Below are 19824 nucleotides of genomic sequence, written 5' to 3' on the forward strand. Positions count from 1 at the left end.
GGTCACTAGTGGGGTGACAGGAGGAGGGGGGAGCAGGGTCACTAGTGGGGTGACAGGAGGAGGGGGGAGCAGGGTCACTAGTGGGGTGACAGGAGGAGGGGGGAGCAGGGTCACTAGTGGGGTGACAGGAGGAGGGGGAGCAGGGTCACTAGTGGGGTGACAGGAGGAGGGGGGAGCAGGGTCACTAGTGGGGTGACAGGAGGAGGGGGGAGCAGGGTCACTAGTGGGGTGACACCTGAGGGGGTTAACTGCTGCTGATCGCGGCTGTGTGATTCTGCTGCTGGCACCTGTATTTGTATTAAACGTTAACTTTCATTGGTGGCACAGTGCGCCAGCCCCTCTCTCTTCTTATTGGCAGCAGCGGCACGGGGGGGAGGGAGTGACTTCTCTCCCCTGTACTGCTGAGGAGAACACGGTGCGTGCTGACAGCAGCGCGCTCAATGTTCTCTGATGCTAGGCTGCTCAGTAGTATCGATAAATGTCAAATCCTGGTATCGTATCGATACCAGGACAAAAGTATAGATCGATATTTCGATACCCGCAACAACCCTAGTAGAGACTACGCTCCTCATTATCCTGCAGCCGGACGGGGGTGCTAGTTATGGGGTGATAGCAGGGCGGACAGAACAACAACTCTCCCACCCCCCAGCCCGCTCCACCCGGTGGCCAGAGGGAACACATGCCCGGGGGCAGCTCCTTACCTCTCCAGCGGCCCTGTCATGTTTCCCGGGGTCCTCGGGCAGCGCCCTCCGCTCTCCTTACAACAGCCACCCCCGGGAGCCAGCTTCCCCTGCTGCAGGACCTGTATAGCTTCGGCGCGCACCTATACCAACCAATAACAAAGCTCTTTGCTGTAAGGAGCTTTGCTATTTATTATTTCAGACACGGGCAGCATCGCTGCGCTGCCCGCGCCGTTCACTGCGCTGATGAATGTGGGGGAAAAGTCTAAGGCGTGTTGGTACGCCTTAGACTTTTTTCAGGGAGTAAAATGGCCTGAACAGGCGTCTGACGCTTGTACAGGCATTACTGCGACGGTTTCCCAGTATAATAGTAGACTGTAGAATTTGGATGACAGTATGGCAGCTGTATTTTCTCTTTAGGCTTACATTAGGATGCTCACAGAAGGGAGCTGTGAATTGAAGACGCTGTCTGCCAGTAAAATAGTAGAGCGTAGAATTTGGATGACAGTATGGCGCTGTATTTTCTCTTTATAGGCCTAGGTGTGTCTCTCACAGAAGAGCATTGCACTTCTCAGTCTAATATCAGATGCTGGAATTGAGTCATTCATCTGCCTTCCATCTCTGGTTGGAGCAAATGGTCTGATGGTGAAAGTCCAGCGAGGACTAAAAGTCTAAACAAAGAAAGACGTTAAAGGGGTTGTCCACCCTTGTTTATTGATGACCTATTTTCTGATCGGCTGGGAGACGAGGAGGGGCCGCTCCTTGGTTATTACACTATGTCTCCTGTGGAGCGGTGGCGTAGAGTAATTACTCGCTCCATTCAAGTACTTATACTTACACGGCCCTTCTGAGACAACGTGCAGTGTAATGAACCGGAAGCTGCGGTCAGATGGAGCGCGGCCTCCTCTTCACACATCTTACCGGCGGAGGGGGCCTCGTGTCGGACCCCCGCTGATCAGATATTCATGACTTATCCTGAGGATAGGTCATCAATCTCTATATGGCCTGACAACCCCTTTAAGGAGCCAAGAGAAGTAGCATACATGTAGGGACTTGAAAAAATGTTTCCAGAAAACCATCCAAGTAAAAAAAAATAAAAAAATTACAGAATATTCACATATATATAGGCTGTTAATATGGGCTAAAAAGTTTTTTGATGGTAGCATCCATTTACCTTCTCGCGTTTCTAGCTTTATGTACAGAGATCACCATCGCTTACATGGGGGTCCTGTTCATTCTAGGTTGGTGGGTTCCCAGATCACCACCTGCTTACATGCTGGCGACATCTGATTTAGGTCACGTGGCCGCTGCAGACAATGGCTGTCCAGATCAGTGGGGGGGGTGTCATTGGCTGCAGTAGTCACGTGACTTACACAGGCTCTATACACATCCATGAGGCCTAAATGAGCATGTGAAAGAAAAATGAGTGGATTAGACACGCTCATGCAGTCAGTATTCATGCTGCATCACATTTGCAGATTATTATTCTTATTATATTATAAATATATAATAGGCTTGAGAAAGGCTCACACATTGAGCCGAAACGTCGCTTGTCCCATATGGGTAATGAAAGATTTTTTCATTTTTTACTTTCTGGAGTGCTGCCCTTTTTGTTATTTTTATCTATCTGGATTGGCTTATATCCACACTGGGCCAGCTGCACCCGTAATTGTTCCATTGACGGTGCTGCCACTGAACTCTTTTGTTTCTATATATATATATATATATATATATATATATATATATATATATATATATATATAATATTACATGGATTTTTAAGCCTTGCACCACTTCTCAATTCAAATCCTATAGTAAAGATTCATCTGACAGATACGGGTCTATCCTGACAACTGTGACAAGACTATAGTTCAGCTTGATGATACAAGTAGGACTCAATCAGATAACACCCGGCTGTTATCTCATGAGCGTATTCCTTATCCAGCCTGTGGCTACCATGGCATGCTTGGACTTGTAGTGACGCAGCAGATCTGCAGCTAAAATGACGCATCTAATATTACAGGATCCATACAACGGGCTGTAAATCCGTTGTTTTTTTTTTTGCCTTAACACTAACTTTGTGGATTTATTGGCGTCGGGTCATAGGTTTCCTCCTTTTACATCAGAGATTTTTATTTTTTTGTCTTCCAGGACCGGAAACTAACCAAAGCAGAGCAGCAGCGGTTCAAAGAAGAAGCCGAGATGTTAAAGGGGCTCCAGCATCCGAACATTGTGCGTTTTTATGATTCCTGGGAATCCTCACTGAAGGGAAGGAAATGCATAGTCTTAGTGACGGAGCTGATGACGTCTGGCACTTTAAAAACGTAAGTATCTCTATTCACAGATAATTTCACGATTATGATGTATAGAATCTCACATTTAAAGGGCAGCTCCTTATTTCATGTACGAGCTGGAGGAACGCCAACTACAGGGGTGTCATGAAGCTTTCCAAGGCTCCTGCAAGGCTAATCTGCCTAGGATCCGTTATGGTGGTTATTCTGATTGTCTGCTTCAAGGGTTTACATTTCATTATCTGGTCTGCCACATGAGTATCGGGACACTACTAATACTTGAACACCTCTATGCATGTGATATGGGGTGAAGAGATGACAGTTGCTCCCAGGCCCCTGGTGCCCGACTGGTCCCAAAGACCCTTCTCGCATAACAAGACACCATATTATAAATGGCACATGGTAGGCGCCCCCCCTTTTCACAGATCCTGCATTGGGGGCCAGGGGAACCACAGAATGGTGCAGGAATCGATCATCGGTTTACCAAATTTTCAGGGGCACCAAGGAGGAGCAGGTTAGCCACCTACATCTGAACCTTAGAGAAATGATTGTGAGGTATTGTCACCAAGCCTCTATTCATGTGACGGCTAACCTCCGCCACTACAGCTGTAGTAAAACTACAACTCCCAATATGTACATTTGCTTGCCTGTTCTCAGAACCCCATAGAAATGAATGGAGCTTGCTAGGAGTCGTAGTTTGACCACAGCTGGAGTGGCGGAGGTTAGCCATCACATGAATAGAGGCTTGGTGACAATACCTCACAATCATTTCTCTAAGGTTCAGATGCAGGTGGCTAACCTGCTCCTCCTTGTTTAAAATTGGTGCCCCCTGAAAATATATATATTTTTTTTTTAAGGCCCTTTGTAGACAGTTGTTGGGAAGGAATCCATCCTTCCCAGTAATCACCTGCTCGTCAGTGAAGGAGACTATCGCATTTACATGCGGCGATCTCCTCCACAGTATGGGGAGCAGTGATCACTAATACCATCGCTCTTCCTCATACAGAATCATCTGCCGGCAGCAGAGGATGTTTAGACGGCATGATCTGCTGCCTGCCGGCAAATGATGATTTAGATGACCGCACCAACCATAAACATTCATTGGGTATTCGGCGGCACCTTTACACCGCCAGATAATCTCTAACAAGCGTTCCTCCTTGGCTGATGCTCGGCCTGTGTAAAAGTGTTTTCTCGCCCATATTCCTTGGGGGACACAGGAAACCATGGGTATAGCTCTGCTCCCTAGGAGGCGTGACACTAAGTGAAAGCTGTAAGCCCCTCCTCCATCAGCTATACCCTTCAGCCTGGAGAAGAGACTGCCAGTTGCGTGTCCCAGTTTTTGCTTAGTGTCCAAGGAGGCAAGACACCCCCTGCTTATGCAGGGTTGTTTTCCTATGAATTTTTATTTTTGCGTTATTTGTTGTTTTTAATTCGGTTTTTTCTACTTACAGGGACAACAGAGGCGCATTAGACCCCTCTGTTTCTCCCGGGGTTGAGTTGCGCCAGTGCCGGTAATTCCGCACTGCCGCCTCCCCCACAGAAGACAAGGTGGACCAGGGCAGCCTCGCTCCCCTGCGTCCCGCCAGCTCAGGGTCGCCCGCACGCCAAGTCCCTCCCCCGGCTTCCTGCCACTGCGGTGCCAGGAGCTGAAGGGGCGACCCCGCTGGATGGATTGAGGGTGAAGACAGCGTATGGTGAGACAGGCTGCTCCAGCCTCCCCTTCCTCCCTCCCACCGCTGCTACAGGCCTCCTGGGCTCCCATGGCCACTGTTACTACATGGCCACTGCTACATCGTGCGCCACCCCTCCCCCCCCCCCCCCCCCCCCCCCCCCCCCGGGCATATATCGGGACCGTATCGGGCAGGGGAGTTTATCTGGGCAGGTCCTTGGCAGGGACGCTACCTTCAGGGGACGGCTGCAGGGAAAGGAGGGGGCCGCTTTCTTGGCGTGAACGGCGCCATTTCAGGCCGGCACTTCATGATCCTTGGGGGTTAAAATCATTTTGCCGCGCGCGCGCGGCTCTGCTTCAGAGCGGCAGAGAAGGGGCGGAGCTTCCTACATGCGCTCCGCTACTTCCGGGTTCATCGCACAGTGCTGCGTGGAATCCTCTCTGCAGTGCGATCCGAAGCCGGTGCTGCTGCCTCTCCTCCACAGCCTCCTCAGTCTGTTCCCCTTACCGCTGCCGCTTGCATCATCCGGGTCTGGTAGGACTTTTAACCCCCTCCGTGCCACAGTACTGTCGCTTGGGTGTTATCCCCGTTTCTTTCCTTGGGGTCTCCCACTTTAAGTGCAACATCTTTGTTCCACCATGTCAGACCCTTCTGCAGCCGCCAAGCCTTGGTACCATGCCTGTACTGCTTGTAGGGAACCCTTTCCCCGGGGGCAGTCTGATCCGCACTGTACTGCATGCCGGGCTCCACCGCAGCCTCAGTCGCCCGCTGTGTCGCTCCCTGCTGCCTCTGACCCGCCTGACTGGGCTAGATCCCTGTCCCAGGCCGTGGAAAGCCTCACTCATGTCGTGGGCCGCCTAATAGACAGGCCGCCTACCCCGCAGGACGCCACTCTTACTGTCGCGCCCTCCGGGTCCACCGCTTCTGCCGCTGCAGCGGGTTCACTCTCTTTTAGTGACCCCTCCCGAGCTAGGCACTCTCAGAAGCGTATTAGAGTAGAGCGAGCCTCCTCCTCGGATGCCTCCCTCTCCCCGCCACGCGTGCGCACCCAGACGAGCCTCTCCTCTCCAAAGGATTCGCTCTCTGAAGGTGAATTGGCGGTTTCAGATTTGGAAATGGACTCGGCCCTGCCGTCCAAGCTAGCCTCAGCGATGGGTCAACTCATCTCTGATATTCGTGACACCTTTAAGGTGCAGGATGATCCCCCTAGCTCGGACGCAGCTAGCGTCTCATTTATCAGACCCAGGCAGGTCTCAAAAGTCTTTCCAATCCACTCTGATTTCTCCTCTGTGGTGTCTAAGGCTTGGGCTCGCCCGGACGCCCGTTTTGTCAACCCCAAGAAGCTGGACATTTGCTATCCTTTTCCAGCAGATGTCGTGGCCACATGGTCTTCCCCACCCAAGGTGGACCCCCCTGTGGCCCGGCTGTCAAAGAACACGGCCATCCCTGTTCCCGACGGGTCCTCTCTTCAGTCAGCGGAGGACCGTCGCATGGAGACCCTTTCTAAGGGCATTTTTGCTGCCTCCGGTTCTGCTCTCAGACCGGTTTTTGCCTCTGCTTGGGCAGGGAAAGCAATTTCTGCTTGGGGTGCGCAGCTGGAACAGGAGTTGGACTCGGACGTCCCTATCCAGGACCTGCGTTCCTTGGCCCAGCTTATTGTTCGGGCCGGGAATTTTGTTTGTGAGGCCTCCCTTGATGCGGGAGCCCTTATTGCACGCTCCTCCGCCCTGGCAGTTTCCGTCAGGAGGGAGCTCTGGCTGAAGGTTTGGAAAGCGGACGCTGCCTCCAAACGTTCCTTGGCGGGGCTACCGTTTGCGGGTTCCCGCCTTTTCGGGGTCCGCCTAGACGAACTTATTTCGGAGGCCACGGGTGGTAAAAGCACCCATCTTCCTCAACCCCAAGCCAGGGGCGCCCCCCGCGGACGCCCTGGTGCGTCTCGTTTTCGGTCCTCCCGCAGGGCCTCTGGGGCTCCCACCACAGCTGCCGCTTCGGCTCCTCCCCAGGACAAACATAGGAAGCCGTTTTTTCGGGCGCAGCCCTCCTGGCGCAAGCCGCAGGCTGCCCGCACACCCGCAGCAAAGCAATCCTCTGCCTGAAGGCGCGCCCCCACCCACCCGGGTGGGGGGCCGGCTCCTCCTTTTCAGGGACGTCTGGTTGGCTCACGTCTCCGACGCCTGGGCCCTCGAAATTGTGTGCTCCGGATACAAAATCGAATTTGCATCCTTCCCTCCAGATCGGTTCTTTCGCTCCCGCCCGCCACGGGACCCGAAACGCGCGGTTGCGTTCTCCGCGGCCGTTCAAGCCTTACTGGACAGGGGGGTGATTACCCCCGTTCCTCTAGAGGAAAGGTTCCAAGGGTTCTACTCGAACCTCTTTGTAGTTCCCAAGAAGGGAGGTTCCATGCGGCCCATTTTGGACCTCAAAAAGCTCAACCGTTTTCTCCTCCTTCGACGGTTTCGGATGGAGTCCCTCCGTTCCGCGGTGGCTTCCCTGGAGCAGGGAGATTTCATGTCTTCCATCGATATACAGGATGCCTACCTCCATGTTCCGGTAGCCCGGTGTCACCATCGCTTCCTCCGATTCGCCGTGGGGGACCTCCACTTCCAGTTTGTCGCCCTTCCCTTTGGGCTGGCAACAGCCCCCCGGGTGTTCACCAAGGTCCTGGCCCCGGTTTTGGCCTTACTCCGTTCCAGGGGTGTTTTTCTGCTACCGTACTTGGACGATATCCTCATCAAGGCTCCGTCCCTTTCTCAAGCGGTTGCCAGCGTGGATCTCACTCTAGAGACTCTGACGAGGTTCGGTTGGGTCATCAACTTCCCCAAGTCCTCCCTTCCCCCCTCCAGACAACTGGTCTTCCTGGGAATGCTTTTAGACACGGGAGCGGCGGAGGTACGTCTTCCCTCGGAAAAACGTCTGATCCTCCGTGGGGCGGTTCGGGGTCTCCTTCTCCACCGTCGACCGTCCTTCCGCTTCTGCATGCGGGTCTTGGGGCAGATGGTTGCCTGCTTCGAGGCGATCCCGTTTGCGCAGTTTCACTCCCGCCCTCTCCAACGGGCGATCCTCTCCTCCTGGGACAAATCGCCGCAGTCTCTGGATCATCCCTTCCATCTATCGCCTCCGGTGAGGTCATCTCTCCGCTGGTGGTTACAGTCCCCTCTTCTGGGCAGGTCTTTTCTGCCACTCAACTGGTTGGTGGTTACAACCGATGCCAGTCTCTTGGGCTGGGGAGGCGTGTTTCCTCCCCGATCCGTCCAGGGCATTTGGTCTCCGTTGGAGTCCAAACTCTCGATCAATGTCCTGGAGCTGAGAGCGGCCCTTTTGTCTCTACGACACTGGACTCATCTGTTGAAGGGTCATCCAGTTCGTGTACAATCGGACAACGCCACGGCTGTGGCGTACATAAACCACCAGGGGGGCACTCGCAGCGCTGCTGCAATGAGGGAGGTCTCCAGCATTCTCCGTTGGGCGGAAGCCCACGTCCCGGCCCTATCGGCAATTTTTATTCCAGGGGTGGACAATTGGGCGGCGGACTTCCTCAGTCGCACCACTGTCGACCCCGGCGAGTGGTCTCTTCACCCGGAGGTATTCGAGGCCATTTGCCTTCGTTGGGGCATACCGGACGTGGACCTCATGGCCTCCAAGTTCAATCACAAGGTCCCCGCCTATCTGTCCAGGGCCAGGGATCCGGGAGCTTGCGGAGCCGACGCCCTCGTTCTTCCTTGGCGAGGCTTCGCGCGTCCATACATATTCCCTCCCATCCCACTCCTGCCCAAGGTCCTTCGGAAGATCGCGGCGGAAGGCGTCTCGGTAATTCTGGTCGCTCCGGACTGGCCCCGCCGGTCTTGGTATGCCGACCTCATGCTGCTCCTGGCAGACGCGCCCTGGCCGCTGCCCGCCAGGGAAGATCTTCTCTCTCAGGGACCGATCTTCCACCCGCGTTTAAGGTCCCTACGTTTGACGGCGTGGTTGTTGAGACCACCGTCCTGACACGTAGGGGTTTTTCTGCGGACGTCGTCCGCACCATGATCCGCGCCCGTAAGCCGTCCTCTTCTAGGATCTATTATAGGACCTGGAGGACCTATTTGGGGTTCTGTGCCGATCTGGGGATTCCTCCGCTCCGCTTTTCTCACCCCACCGTTTTGTCCTTCCTGCAGAGCGGACTTGCCCAAGGTCTGGGTCTTAGTTCTTTGAAGGGTCAAGTGTCTGCGCTGTCCATTTTGTTTCAGCGCCCACTGGCCCCCCTTGGTCCTGTCAAGACCTTCCTTCAGGGCGTGGCTCACGCGGTTCCCCCGTACCGGCCTCCGGTACCGCCCTGGGACCTGAACCTGGTTCTCTCAGCGCTCCAGGCTTCTCCTTTCGAGCCTCTGCGGACGGTTTCCTTGCGACTTCTGTCCTGCAAGGTTATTTTCCTTGTAGCCGTCACCTCTCTTCGGAGGGTGTCCGAATTGGCTGCACTCTCCTGTCTGGAACCTTTCCTAGTGTTCCACCAGGACAAGGTAGTTCTTCGTCCGGTCCCTTCCTTCCTTCCTAAGGTGGTCTCCGCCTTTCATCTGAACGAGGACATCGTTCTCCCCTCTTTGTGTCCTTCCCCTTCCCACCCTAGGGAGAGGGAACTTCATCGCCTGGACGTTGTCAGGGCGCTCAAGGTTTTCCTGGAGGTAACCAGCTCTTTCAGGCGTACTGACTCGCTCTTTGTGGTTCCGGAGGGGTCGCGCAGAGGGTTGGCGGCATCCAAAGTTGCTATCGCCCGTTTTGTCAAGATGGCTGTTACTGAGGCTTATCTCGCCAAGGGCAAGGTTCCGCCCCTCGGTGTTACCGCTCATTCCACTAGAGCGGTCGGGGCTTCCTGGGCTCAGAGAAATCGGGCTTCTACGGAGCAGATTTGCAAGGCGGCCACTTGGTCCTCCTTGCACACCTTCACCAAGTTCTACAGGGTGCATACTCATGCGTCGGCTGACGCTGCTTTAGGCCGTCTGGTGTTGCAGGCGGCAGTTGATTGATGCCTCCGGTGTTGGTCTAGTTTGTTCTGGTCCCTCCCTTCTGGGACTGCTCTGGAACGTCCCATGGTTTCCTGTGTCCCCCAAGGAATATGGGCGAGAAAAGGAGACTTTTGTATTACTTACCAGTAAAGTCTCTTTCTCGCTCTTCCTTGGGGGACACAGCACCCGCCCTTCATTTGGGTTTACAGTTGTGGTTCCGGCTTGGTTGCCCCCGTTGGGGCTTGACGGTTCTTTTTTCCGGTTGGTGGTTATCTTTCACTACTTGGACACGCAACTGGCAGTCTCTTCTCCAGGCTGAAGGGTATAGCTGATGGAGGAGGGGCTTACAGCTTTCACTTAGTGTCACGCCTCCTAGGGAGCAGAGCTATACCCATGGTTTCCTGTGTCCCCCAAGGAAGAGCGAGAAAGAGACTTTACTGGTAAGTAATACAAAAGTCTCCTTTTTAGCATTATACGAACATGCGACTTACCCTAGCTGTATTGTTCTGCTGGTATTGACCATTTATATACCCAGGTATGTGGCTGTTTTTGCTGACATGTAGCTGGTAATACGATGGGCACTTCTGTTAGAATACCACTTCTGATGCCAGGATGTGGAGTGACTTTATGGAGGGATTAATCTATAGCACATCACCACCGATTGGCACTAGTAGATCAAATAGCCACATAGGTTATTATCTATATTGGTGCCTATGATTTATAGTGTGTACATGTATAACAGGCCTTGCAAAAGCAGCTGCTTTATGACAAACTGACTTCTTCATGGATGCCATTCAGATGAATGTTTGCCCTTGTAATTGAAGACAACTGCGGTCCACTAGAACGGGAGCTGTTGTCTGGTTCATAGGCTGGGGGGGCCCGGGGCTGGGGGATCCCGCTCTATGAATTCATTTTCCTTAATAGGATATATAGGCAGGTGATGTCTTCTTGATGTACACCCCCCTTAAAAGTTAATTCCCTTTCCTTGTCCTTTATTTGCTCCGATTGCTTATATGCAAAATACGGGCAGGCTGAGACTCTGAGTGAGGAAAGCTATTTCAAATATTCTCTTTAGAATACCGGCTTAGGACACGGACCAAAATCTGTCATTAAACGAATAGGGGTGGGGGTGGGAAAGGTATAATTGGAGGAAAGGAATTTCCAGTGGAATGTACCTGGTATCTGGTGCTGTGAGAGGACAGGCCTCCATCTGCAGAACTCCTGCGTACAGGGCTGACTATATCCACACAGCACTGACGTCCTGACCCCTCCAGGGCCCACTGTATTTTTGATGCTTCCACTGATAAATCACTTGGTCTTTAGTTTTGCTTTAAATAGGATCACTAGATTGGAGATGACTTCCATATTACATGAGGAAATAACAATACAAGCATTTCTGTCTTATGTTGGTTTTTAGGGCTTTTTTTTTCTCATCATCTATAGCTCTGGGAAAAGCTCTCAGCGTATATGCCATGTGCATCCTAAGGGCTCCTTAGAGTGTCTTTCACACTTGCCTTGTTAATTCCGGTATTGAGATCCGGCAGAGGATCTCATTATCTGATTTAAACTGATCCATTTTAATTTTGCTCATGAGGATGCATCCGTTCCGTTAGGATGCGGTTGTGTGAAATCAAAATGGATCCTAAATACATTAAAAGTTAATGGGTGACGAATCAGTTTTTTTAGGATCTTAAAAAAAAAAAATGGATCTATCACCATTGACTTACATTGTTTTCAATGCCGGATCCGTTTTTTATGACCGGACACAAAACTGCAGCTTGCATAGCTTTTGTGTCCAGTCACAAAACAGAATGCTGCCGGAACGGAAGACATCCTGATGCATCCTTAAAGGATATGTTTCCATTCAGAATGCCTCTGCTGGATCTCAATACCGGAAAACAACAATGCAAGTGCGAAAGTAGCCTTAGAACAGCAAATAATCCCACTGTCTGGGCCAAAAAGGAATACGTCGCAGCCTTTCATTGGAGGTATAGGTTTTCCTGGCCTATATGTCAAAAAGAAGATTAAAAGCATTAAAGGGGTTCTCCAGGAATTTAAAAATAAAATATAAAAACTTAAATATTATAATAAATATATTCACAAATACCTTTCATTACTTAGAATGGCTTGTTTTGTCTAGGGAGCAATCATTAGGAGAAATAAAATGGCCGCCGTCCTATCAGTACACACAAAACCTGTCCTAATGACAGAGGAGGACAAGTTACTTCACCACAATGAGCCATAGAGCTGCCTCATCCTCCTCTCTGCTCTCCTTGTCAGGAATCATGATCCTGAATACAGGTGAATCTCTGTGGGAATGGAGAAGATGAGGAGACATAAGAGGAGGGGAGGTGTGACTAATGAGCAGCAGCACTTGTATGCAGTCTCCATTACCACAGCCTGTCCTGTCCGTCCTCTCTGTACTTCATGTCTCTTCATGAACTAAATTCCCCAGAGATTCAGCTGAAGTTCTTATCTGTATTCAGGATCATAATCCCCGACATGTAGAGAGGAGAGGAGGATGAGGCAGCTCTTTACCTCAGTGTTGTGAAGTAACTTCCTGTGTGATTAGGACAGGTTTTGTGTGAACTAATGGGACAGCGGCCATTTTGTTCCCCCTGATGTTTGCTCCCCATACAAAACGAACCATTATAAAAATGAAAGGTATTTGAGAATCTAATTATAATAAACTAATATTTAAGTATTTTCATTTTCTTACTTCCCAGAGAACCCCTTTAAGTAGATAGGGCCTGCACGGAATTGCTTTCTTCTGCTACCTTCAGCTGTCTGGAAGAGCCCTGTAGTCTCTGTATTGGTTCAGGACTCCCTTGCTGTTCCCCAACCTTTTGGCATTAAAAAAACACAATCACCAGAATGTCCTGATGTCTGCAGAGCGTCAGGACATGTTGGAGTTGTCGAGCCGCGGGTTGGAGAACACTGCTCCGCCTTCACATGACACCAGCCACCGACAAGGCTTAGATTCCCTTTATAAGATTGTACTTCAGAAGTTGCCGGGAACTTGATAGCTAATATTTTGTTGGGACGTCATCTGGTGTGGAGTTTCCCTTTACAGAGGGCCTGTAGCTGTTCCTTTGCGTGAGGCCTGATTCAGATGACCGCTCTGATTCTTGTCTTTAAAATCCAGACATATTTCGCTCCGTATGGACGTCCGTACGGTCTCCATTTGGGTCAGTTTCTTCTCTGCAGCCGTACTCTATACACACGACTGAGTCTTGGAGGTAAGCGGACAAGAGTAGTGAACGCTTCAAGTTCCTCAGTCCGTGCTGTAAAACTGAAGTGTAAATTGAACCATTGATGTGAAGAGTTCTGGACAGAGATGTTACACGTAATGAATATTTTCGTATTGTGCAAAATCCTAGGAAAACATAACCTATATTTTATGTTTTCACCTTTCAGATACTTGAAACGATTCAAAGTAATGAAGCCCAAAGTGTTAAGAAGCTGGTGTAGGCAAATCTTGAAAGGGCTGCAATTCCTCCACACCCGGACTCCGCCTATAATCCACCGTGACCTGAAATGTGACAACATCTTCATCACGGGGCCCACTGGTTCTGTGAAGATCGGAGACCTTGGTCTGGCCACATTGATGCGGACGTCCTTTGCAAAGAGTGTAATTGGTGAGCTGATGTCACATACAGTAAGACCCTTATGGATGGGATTAATCCACAATTTCTTATTGGTGCGAGCCATCCCTTCTATTGCTCCCTTACCATTTTCCCCCTAGGTCTGCTGTGTGGGATGTCATCGAATGTTGTCAAGGTACGACATCTTCCCCTCAAGTCCTTTTTTTAGTTCTGCGTCTCTTCTTTTTAGCGAAGGACTCAAAGCGGATAACCTGTGAGATAACTAGTTCATGTCCTGAGGAGCCAGATCACGACTCAAGGATGTTTTCTTTGTTGAATCGCTGTGTCATGCTCCACTCCCTCAGGCCCTGCTCTAGGAATAACATCGGGGTCACCAGGATTGTACCTTTAAAAGGGACCTGTCACCATCTTTTACACTATTTTCTGCCTCTAAACCACTACCATAGCCTTATACCAAATGTCAAAAGGTTTCTAAAGATGTCCCTGTCTAAACTGAAAAAAAAAAGAAGTATATCTAGAAGCTCTAAAGTATCATACGCTGTATATTTAAAAGGCTTGTCTGGAACCTCTCACGTGACTGTTCATGGGCAATTAAAGGGGTTCTGCAGTTTGTTTAAACTGATGATCCATTCTCTGGATAGATTATCAGTATCTGATCGGCGGGGGTCTGACACCCAGGACCCCCGCCGATCAGTTGTTTGAGAAGGCAGCGGCGCTCCAGCAGCGCCGCGACCTTCTCACTGTTTACAGCTGGCCCAGTGACATCACGACTAGTATCAAGGGCCTGGGTGCCGCTGCCTTCTCAAACAACTGATCGGCGGGGGTCCCTGGGTGTCGGACCCCCGCCGATCAGATGCTGTTGATCTATCCAGAGGATAGATCATCAGTTTAAACAAACTGCAGAACCCCTTTAAAGGGATTTTCCACCCAGTAACATTTTATTATTATTAGAAAAAAAAAGTCTGAAAAGAAGTGAAACTCGCTTTACTAATCCTTTGCACACAATCAAGATTGCGTATGGATTTGCGTGTGAAAAATCCGCACCGTAGGTCATGTGCATTGTATTCTATGAGAATTTGAAATTCTCAGTGCACACGACGCAGATTTTTTCCATGTGGATTTTGACCTGCGATGCGGATTTCAAAATCCGCAGCATGTCAATTTATTTTATTTTTCCTGACCGGATTTTCTTCATTCACTTAGTAAAATCCGCATGCGTAAAATCTGCACCAAATCCGCACCAATTGATGCAGATTGACCACACAGATTTGCTTGCGAACACCTGTGGATTTCAGTGCGGATTCTCCACACTTGAATCCTTAACGTGTGCATGCACCCTTAGTCTCCTCTTTGTGGTCCCTCTGGACACACTGGAAATGACTGACTTCGTTCTCGTATTCTGTATGTCGAGAGACAGCAAGGACCCAGGAAGCATCGAAGCACGGGTGTCACAGTCCCCTGAGGAGTCATGCAGTCTTGGCTTGATTGACATCCCACAGGCTGGGTTACAGAATTACAAATCGGTTCCATTGGCATCCAGTTTATGCACGGTCAAAAAATGTGTACTGGCGTCAGTTACATCCGCAGTGCTCATGCGCACATCCCAACCTGTGGGACGTCAATCAAGCCAAGACTGCATAGCTCGTTAGGAGAGACCACATGACTCTTCACAGATAATAATTAACTTAAGACGTACTGATTTGTAACTTATTTTATACCTTATGCTGTAAGGGGCAGGTTAGACTGGGGCATCTTAAAAACCTTTTACCTTTAAGATATAACACTAGGTAAAGTCAGTATTTGGAAGTGGCAGATCTGGCACATAACGGAGATGATCAGGACCAAACAGACCCCATTGACTATATTGGGGTCTGTTTGGTTTCTGTTCAGGTCCCCACTTTTTGGGCAGACAAAAAGGGTCCTGCATGTGGTGGTTTGTTTTTTGTCCGCACTTTTTAGGCTGAGTTTACAGTTCAGTTATTTGATCCGTTTTTTCCATCAGTTATTGTGAGCAAAAACTAGTAGTAAAGCGTACACAAAGATGAGGTGTAATGGAAATATATCGCCGTGTTTTTGACCCACACCTGGTTTTGGCTTACAATAACTGATCAAATAACTGAAGTGTGAACTCGGCCTTAGTAGAATATGTGACAGACCCCAAGCTGAGGCTCCAACGCAGATGTGAATATACCGTTACCATGACAAAACAGGATTTTTATCACTTTGTTCCTGTCGGGGTTTGTCACACTGCCTTTATAATTTGCCCCCCTAGCATTGATATCAAAGACCATGAAGGTGAGAGGGGGGCACAGGGTGATGATATATATGCATTACACACTGTGTGTGTATGTGTATGTATATATATATATATATATATTAGTCCAGAAACAAATCTTTTTTTCTGGATTTTTATTCACCTATTTCCACTGAAGCGTGAATGGTGACTCATATTTTCCCCTCTTTTTTTTCTGCATGAGATGTATTATTGCTGCCGCAAGATTATTATTTTTTTTTTTCCTTTTTTTTTTTTTTTCAAAATGGCCTCGGAGGTGATGGCATCTTTGATCATTTCTCCTTAGGAACCCCAGAATTCATGGCCCCAGAAATGTATGAGGAGCATTACGACGAATCTGTGGATGTCTATGCATTTGGCATGTGCATGTTGGAAATGGCTACCTCAGAATATCCGTACTCTGAATGCCAGAACGCAGCTCAGATCTACCGCAAAGTAACCAGTGTACGTCTGCATTTTAACATGGTTGTGCCTTGTGCCGGAATAGCCGTCTGACCCCGTACTTTCTTTCCTTCCTCTTTTGGCTGTGGTGTCCTGTAAAATGAAATGTGCTTCTTATAGCTGTAACTTATCCCGTATTGCTTTCCAAGCTGCTGTATTCCTCTTCCAATCTTATTGTAGCCTGGTTATAGCTGTCCACATGAGCCGCCATTCCCAGAATGTATTAGGACCTGTATGTGTTTATTAGCCTATATAGCCTGAGCTAATGAGATGCGTCATGTTAAGCACTTCAGCACTGCTAATTGTCTTTCCTGACACCACAGGGTATTAAGCCTGCCAGTTTTAACAAAGTGTCTGACCCGGAGGTAAAGGAAATTATAGAGAGCTGCATACAGCAGGATAAGACCGAAAGGTAAGAAAGTACAACATAGAAAGTAGTCAACGTATTTTAAGACCCACTTTTTAAAGGGTATCTCCGGGATTTTTATATTGAAGGCCTATTCCCAGCATAGGTCGTCAGTATCGGAGCAGCAGGGATCTGACACCCGGGACCCACACTGATCAGCTGTTTGAAGAGCCCGAATTCTAAGGTCTCATCCTAGGCCAATGACTTCACGTTCATCGTTCATGTGGCCTAGGTGCAGTTTAGTCTCATTCAAGTGAATGGGCCTGAGCTGCAATACCAAGCACTGCCACTGTACAATGTACGGCGCTGTGCTTGATGAGCTGTAAGGAAATCACAATGTTCACCGGCTTTCTCAGACGGCTGATTGCTGGGTGCCTGGAGTCGGACCCTGCGCCAATCTCATATTGATGAACCCTATCCTGAGGGTAGGCCTTCAATATCAAAATCGTGGAGAACCCCTTTAGGTTTCCCCCGCAATCTTTAAAGAAAACAATACCAGTATATTGTAAATATAAATGTGGCTCAAGAGATTACCTTTTAACTTTTGTATGTTTATGAAGAATTGATATTACTGATTCGCCCATAAGTCAGAAGCTATTCACTTCCGTGCAGCAGTGCTGCATTTATTTCCAGCACTGGAGCTACACTGAGGTGTCTGACCCCGTCGATCTGGAGGATCCCTTTAAGTGGTTACTCCAGTTCCTGTGCAGGAAAATGCATTTGTCAGTATAATATTACCCCTGCAGCCCTAAACTCATCTCAGTAATGAATATGCAGCTCAGAATTCATCCCGCTAATATATCTACATCACTGAGCTCTGCCTAATAACACAGAACCCATTGCAGATTGTAATGCCCAGTGATAAATCAGAAGCAATTGCTCCATCCTGAAATATGACGGCAGTGCCCATTAATAAACAACCATTAGTAGCAATGGGCAAAGAAAGATAAGCAGTAATTGTATTGTTTGTCTTTATGCCAGTAGCACGATAATGCTTGATAATACACTACTGGGAGTAGGAATGAAAGGTAATTAAAGGGCACCTTTCTCTAGAACAGAGCCCTTTGATTTTGGGAATTTTGAAGCGCCGTTTGTTGTATAGCAGCTGTGCTTTGGGTTGCAGCTCAGCCCCATTCACTTCTATGGAGCTGGGCGTAGGCCATGTGACCAATGAACTTGTCGTCACTGGACAAGGAGAAAGCCGTGAGAAGGCCACGGCTCATATAGCTAATCGACGGGGGTCCCAGGTGCCGGACCCTCACAAATCAGATACTGATGACCTATCCAGAGGATAGGTCATCAGTATTAAAATCTTCGAAAACCCCTTAAGTGGGTGTCTTTTCACCCAATAAATTTGCCACTCTCCTTCCAAAGTGTGGAAAATGAATGTTTTTCTTCCTGGTTTCTTCGTTACCTGCAGATTATCTGTTAAGGAGCTCTTAAACCACGCGTTCTTTGCCGAAGATACTGGGCTACGGGTCGAAATAGCAGAGGACGATGATGGCACCAGCTCTTCTCTAGCTTTAAGACTCTGGGTAGAAGATCCTAAAAAGCTCAAAGGAAAACACAAAGACAATGAAGCTATAGAATTCAGCTTTAACTTGGACCTAGACAATCCAGACGAAGTGGCTTATGAAATGGTGATGGTTTTATCTGTCTGTCCTAAAATGATACAAACTTTTCTTGGAGTTGCTGTTCTGATTTAAGTTTGTTTATTTATTTTTTATTTTTTTGGGAAAGGTAAAATCTGGGTTTTTCCATGAAAGTGACAGCAAGGCCGTTTCAAAATCCATACGTGATCGAGTTTCCCTAATCAAGAAGACAAGGGAAAGGAAGATCCTGGCTGATCGCATAGAGGAGCGCCGGGATTCACAGAGCAAAGCTGTTGGGGCGCTGGTAACGCAGACGAGCATCCCCGTTCCTGCTGGAGCATCACAGGCAGCAGTGAATGAGAGTGAGGAGACTGAGGTGGATCAGCATGTGCGCCAGCAACTCCAGCAGCAGCAATATCAGCAGTGCTCGTCTGTTACAGGTACAGTAAATTTCATTACTTAGTTTTTAGAGGAGCTGCATTCATAGTTCTGCTGGTTTTTAGTGGAGACAGTCTGTAAACTTGTTGTCTGACATACCAGTACCAGTTTAACTAAGCTCTAATGGTATAGTGCAATGGTTAGCGCTTCCAGCATCCGATTATTGTACAGTACCTGGTCTAGACTTCACGGCATGGAAAGCAAATCACCAGATTAATGGGGTTATCCTGGAAACGATAATGATCAGATTGGCGGGGGTCTGAGTCCCTGCACCTCTGCTGATCAGCTGATTCAGGGAGCCGCCACACTTACCGGAGCTCCCGACACACATAGTATAGTGGCTGTGTGTGGTATTGCAACTGAGCCCCATTCACTTCATTGGGGCTGAGCTGCAACTAGGCCATATGACTGCAGCGCTCACTGAGCACCCAACCTCTTCTAACAGCTGATCTGTTGGGGTCCAGATTGTCAGACCCCCACAGATCTCATGATGACCTAATTGGGTTCTAGGATAACCCCTTTAAGCGCTGTGCAGACACTACGCCGCAGGGGTGGGCGATATAGGCGATATGCGATATAAATTTGTGCCACGATATGGATTTTGAGCATATCGCCTATATCGCCGGACCGCGATATGATCCTGAGCCGGCACAGTGGAGAAGGAGAGAGTCCCTCCCTCCCCACTGTGCGCGGCTGCCGCTGACCACCAATGACAAAAGAGGAGGAGGGGAGGGACTGACAGTAAATCATTGAGTTTTCACGATCTCAGTGAGCGCGTGAAAACTCAAATCCGATGGTATATTCTAACCCCCAGGCGTTCCATGGTGACAGGGACGCTTGCCTGGGGGTTAGACTATACAGGGCCACGCCGCTGACAGTAGAACATTTTAAAAACTAATCAGTAACTTTAACTTTATTAATTGGTGATCTCTTTACTGTATACCTTACTAGGTCTTCGCTCCGGTAACAGCAGGCAGTGCGGGGGGCGGCGCTCACTCACTGACGTCACGCGCCTACTCCTCCCACTAGGCGGCGCAGGCGCGTGACGTCAGTGGGTGAGAGCGCCGCCCCCCGCACTGCCTGCTGTTACCGGAGCTAAGACCTAGTAAGGTATACAGTAAAGAGATCACCAATTAATAAAGTTAAAGTTACTGATTAGTTTTTAAATGTATTCCTGTGAGCGTCGGGGGGGGATCTGTGGATGGCACCGTTTAGGGGGAGGGGGGGAATCTGTGGATGGCACCGTTTAGGGGGGGGGGGGGGAATCTGTGGATGGCACCGTTTAGGGGAAGGGGGGGGGGGATGATCTGTGGATGGCACCGTTTAGGGGAAGGGGGGGGGGGGATGATGATGATCTGTGGATGGCACCGTTTAGGGGAAGGGGGGGGGGATGATCTGTGGATGGCACCGTTTAGGGGAAGGGGGGGGG

General features: G+C 49.5%; 1 protein-coding gene across 2 annotated transcripts in view; it reads left to right on the forward strand.

Moving 5' to 3' along the window:
• The window catches only part of WNK3 (WNK lysine deficient protein kinase 3), a 114415-nt gene that overhangs the window by 42918 nt on the left and 51673 nt on the right, over positions 1-19824 (forward strand). For both annotated transcript variants that reach the window (XM_040404952.1, XM_040404951.1), the window contains exons 3-8: positions 2832-3004; positions 13038-13258; positions 15805-15962; positions 16283-16371; positions 17786-18005; positions 18106-18397. In XM_040404952.1, coding sequence (XP_040260886.1) covers positions 2832-3004; positions 13038-13258; positions 15805-15962; positions 16283-16371; positions 17786-18005; positions 18106-18397 — 1153 coding nt within the window. The remainder of the gene's footprint in view (positions 1-2831; positions 3005-13037; positions 13259-15804; positions 15963-16282; positions 16372-17785; positions 18006-18105; positions 18398-19824) is intronic.

Source organism: Bufo bufo, chromosome 8 (assembly GCF_905171765.1).
Source record: "Bufo bufo chromosome 8, aBufBuf1.1, whole genome shotgun sequence".
Classification (NCBI taxonomy): domain Eukaryota; kingdom Metazoa; phylum Chordata; class Amphibia; order Anura; family Bufonidae; genus Bufo; species Bufo bufo.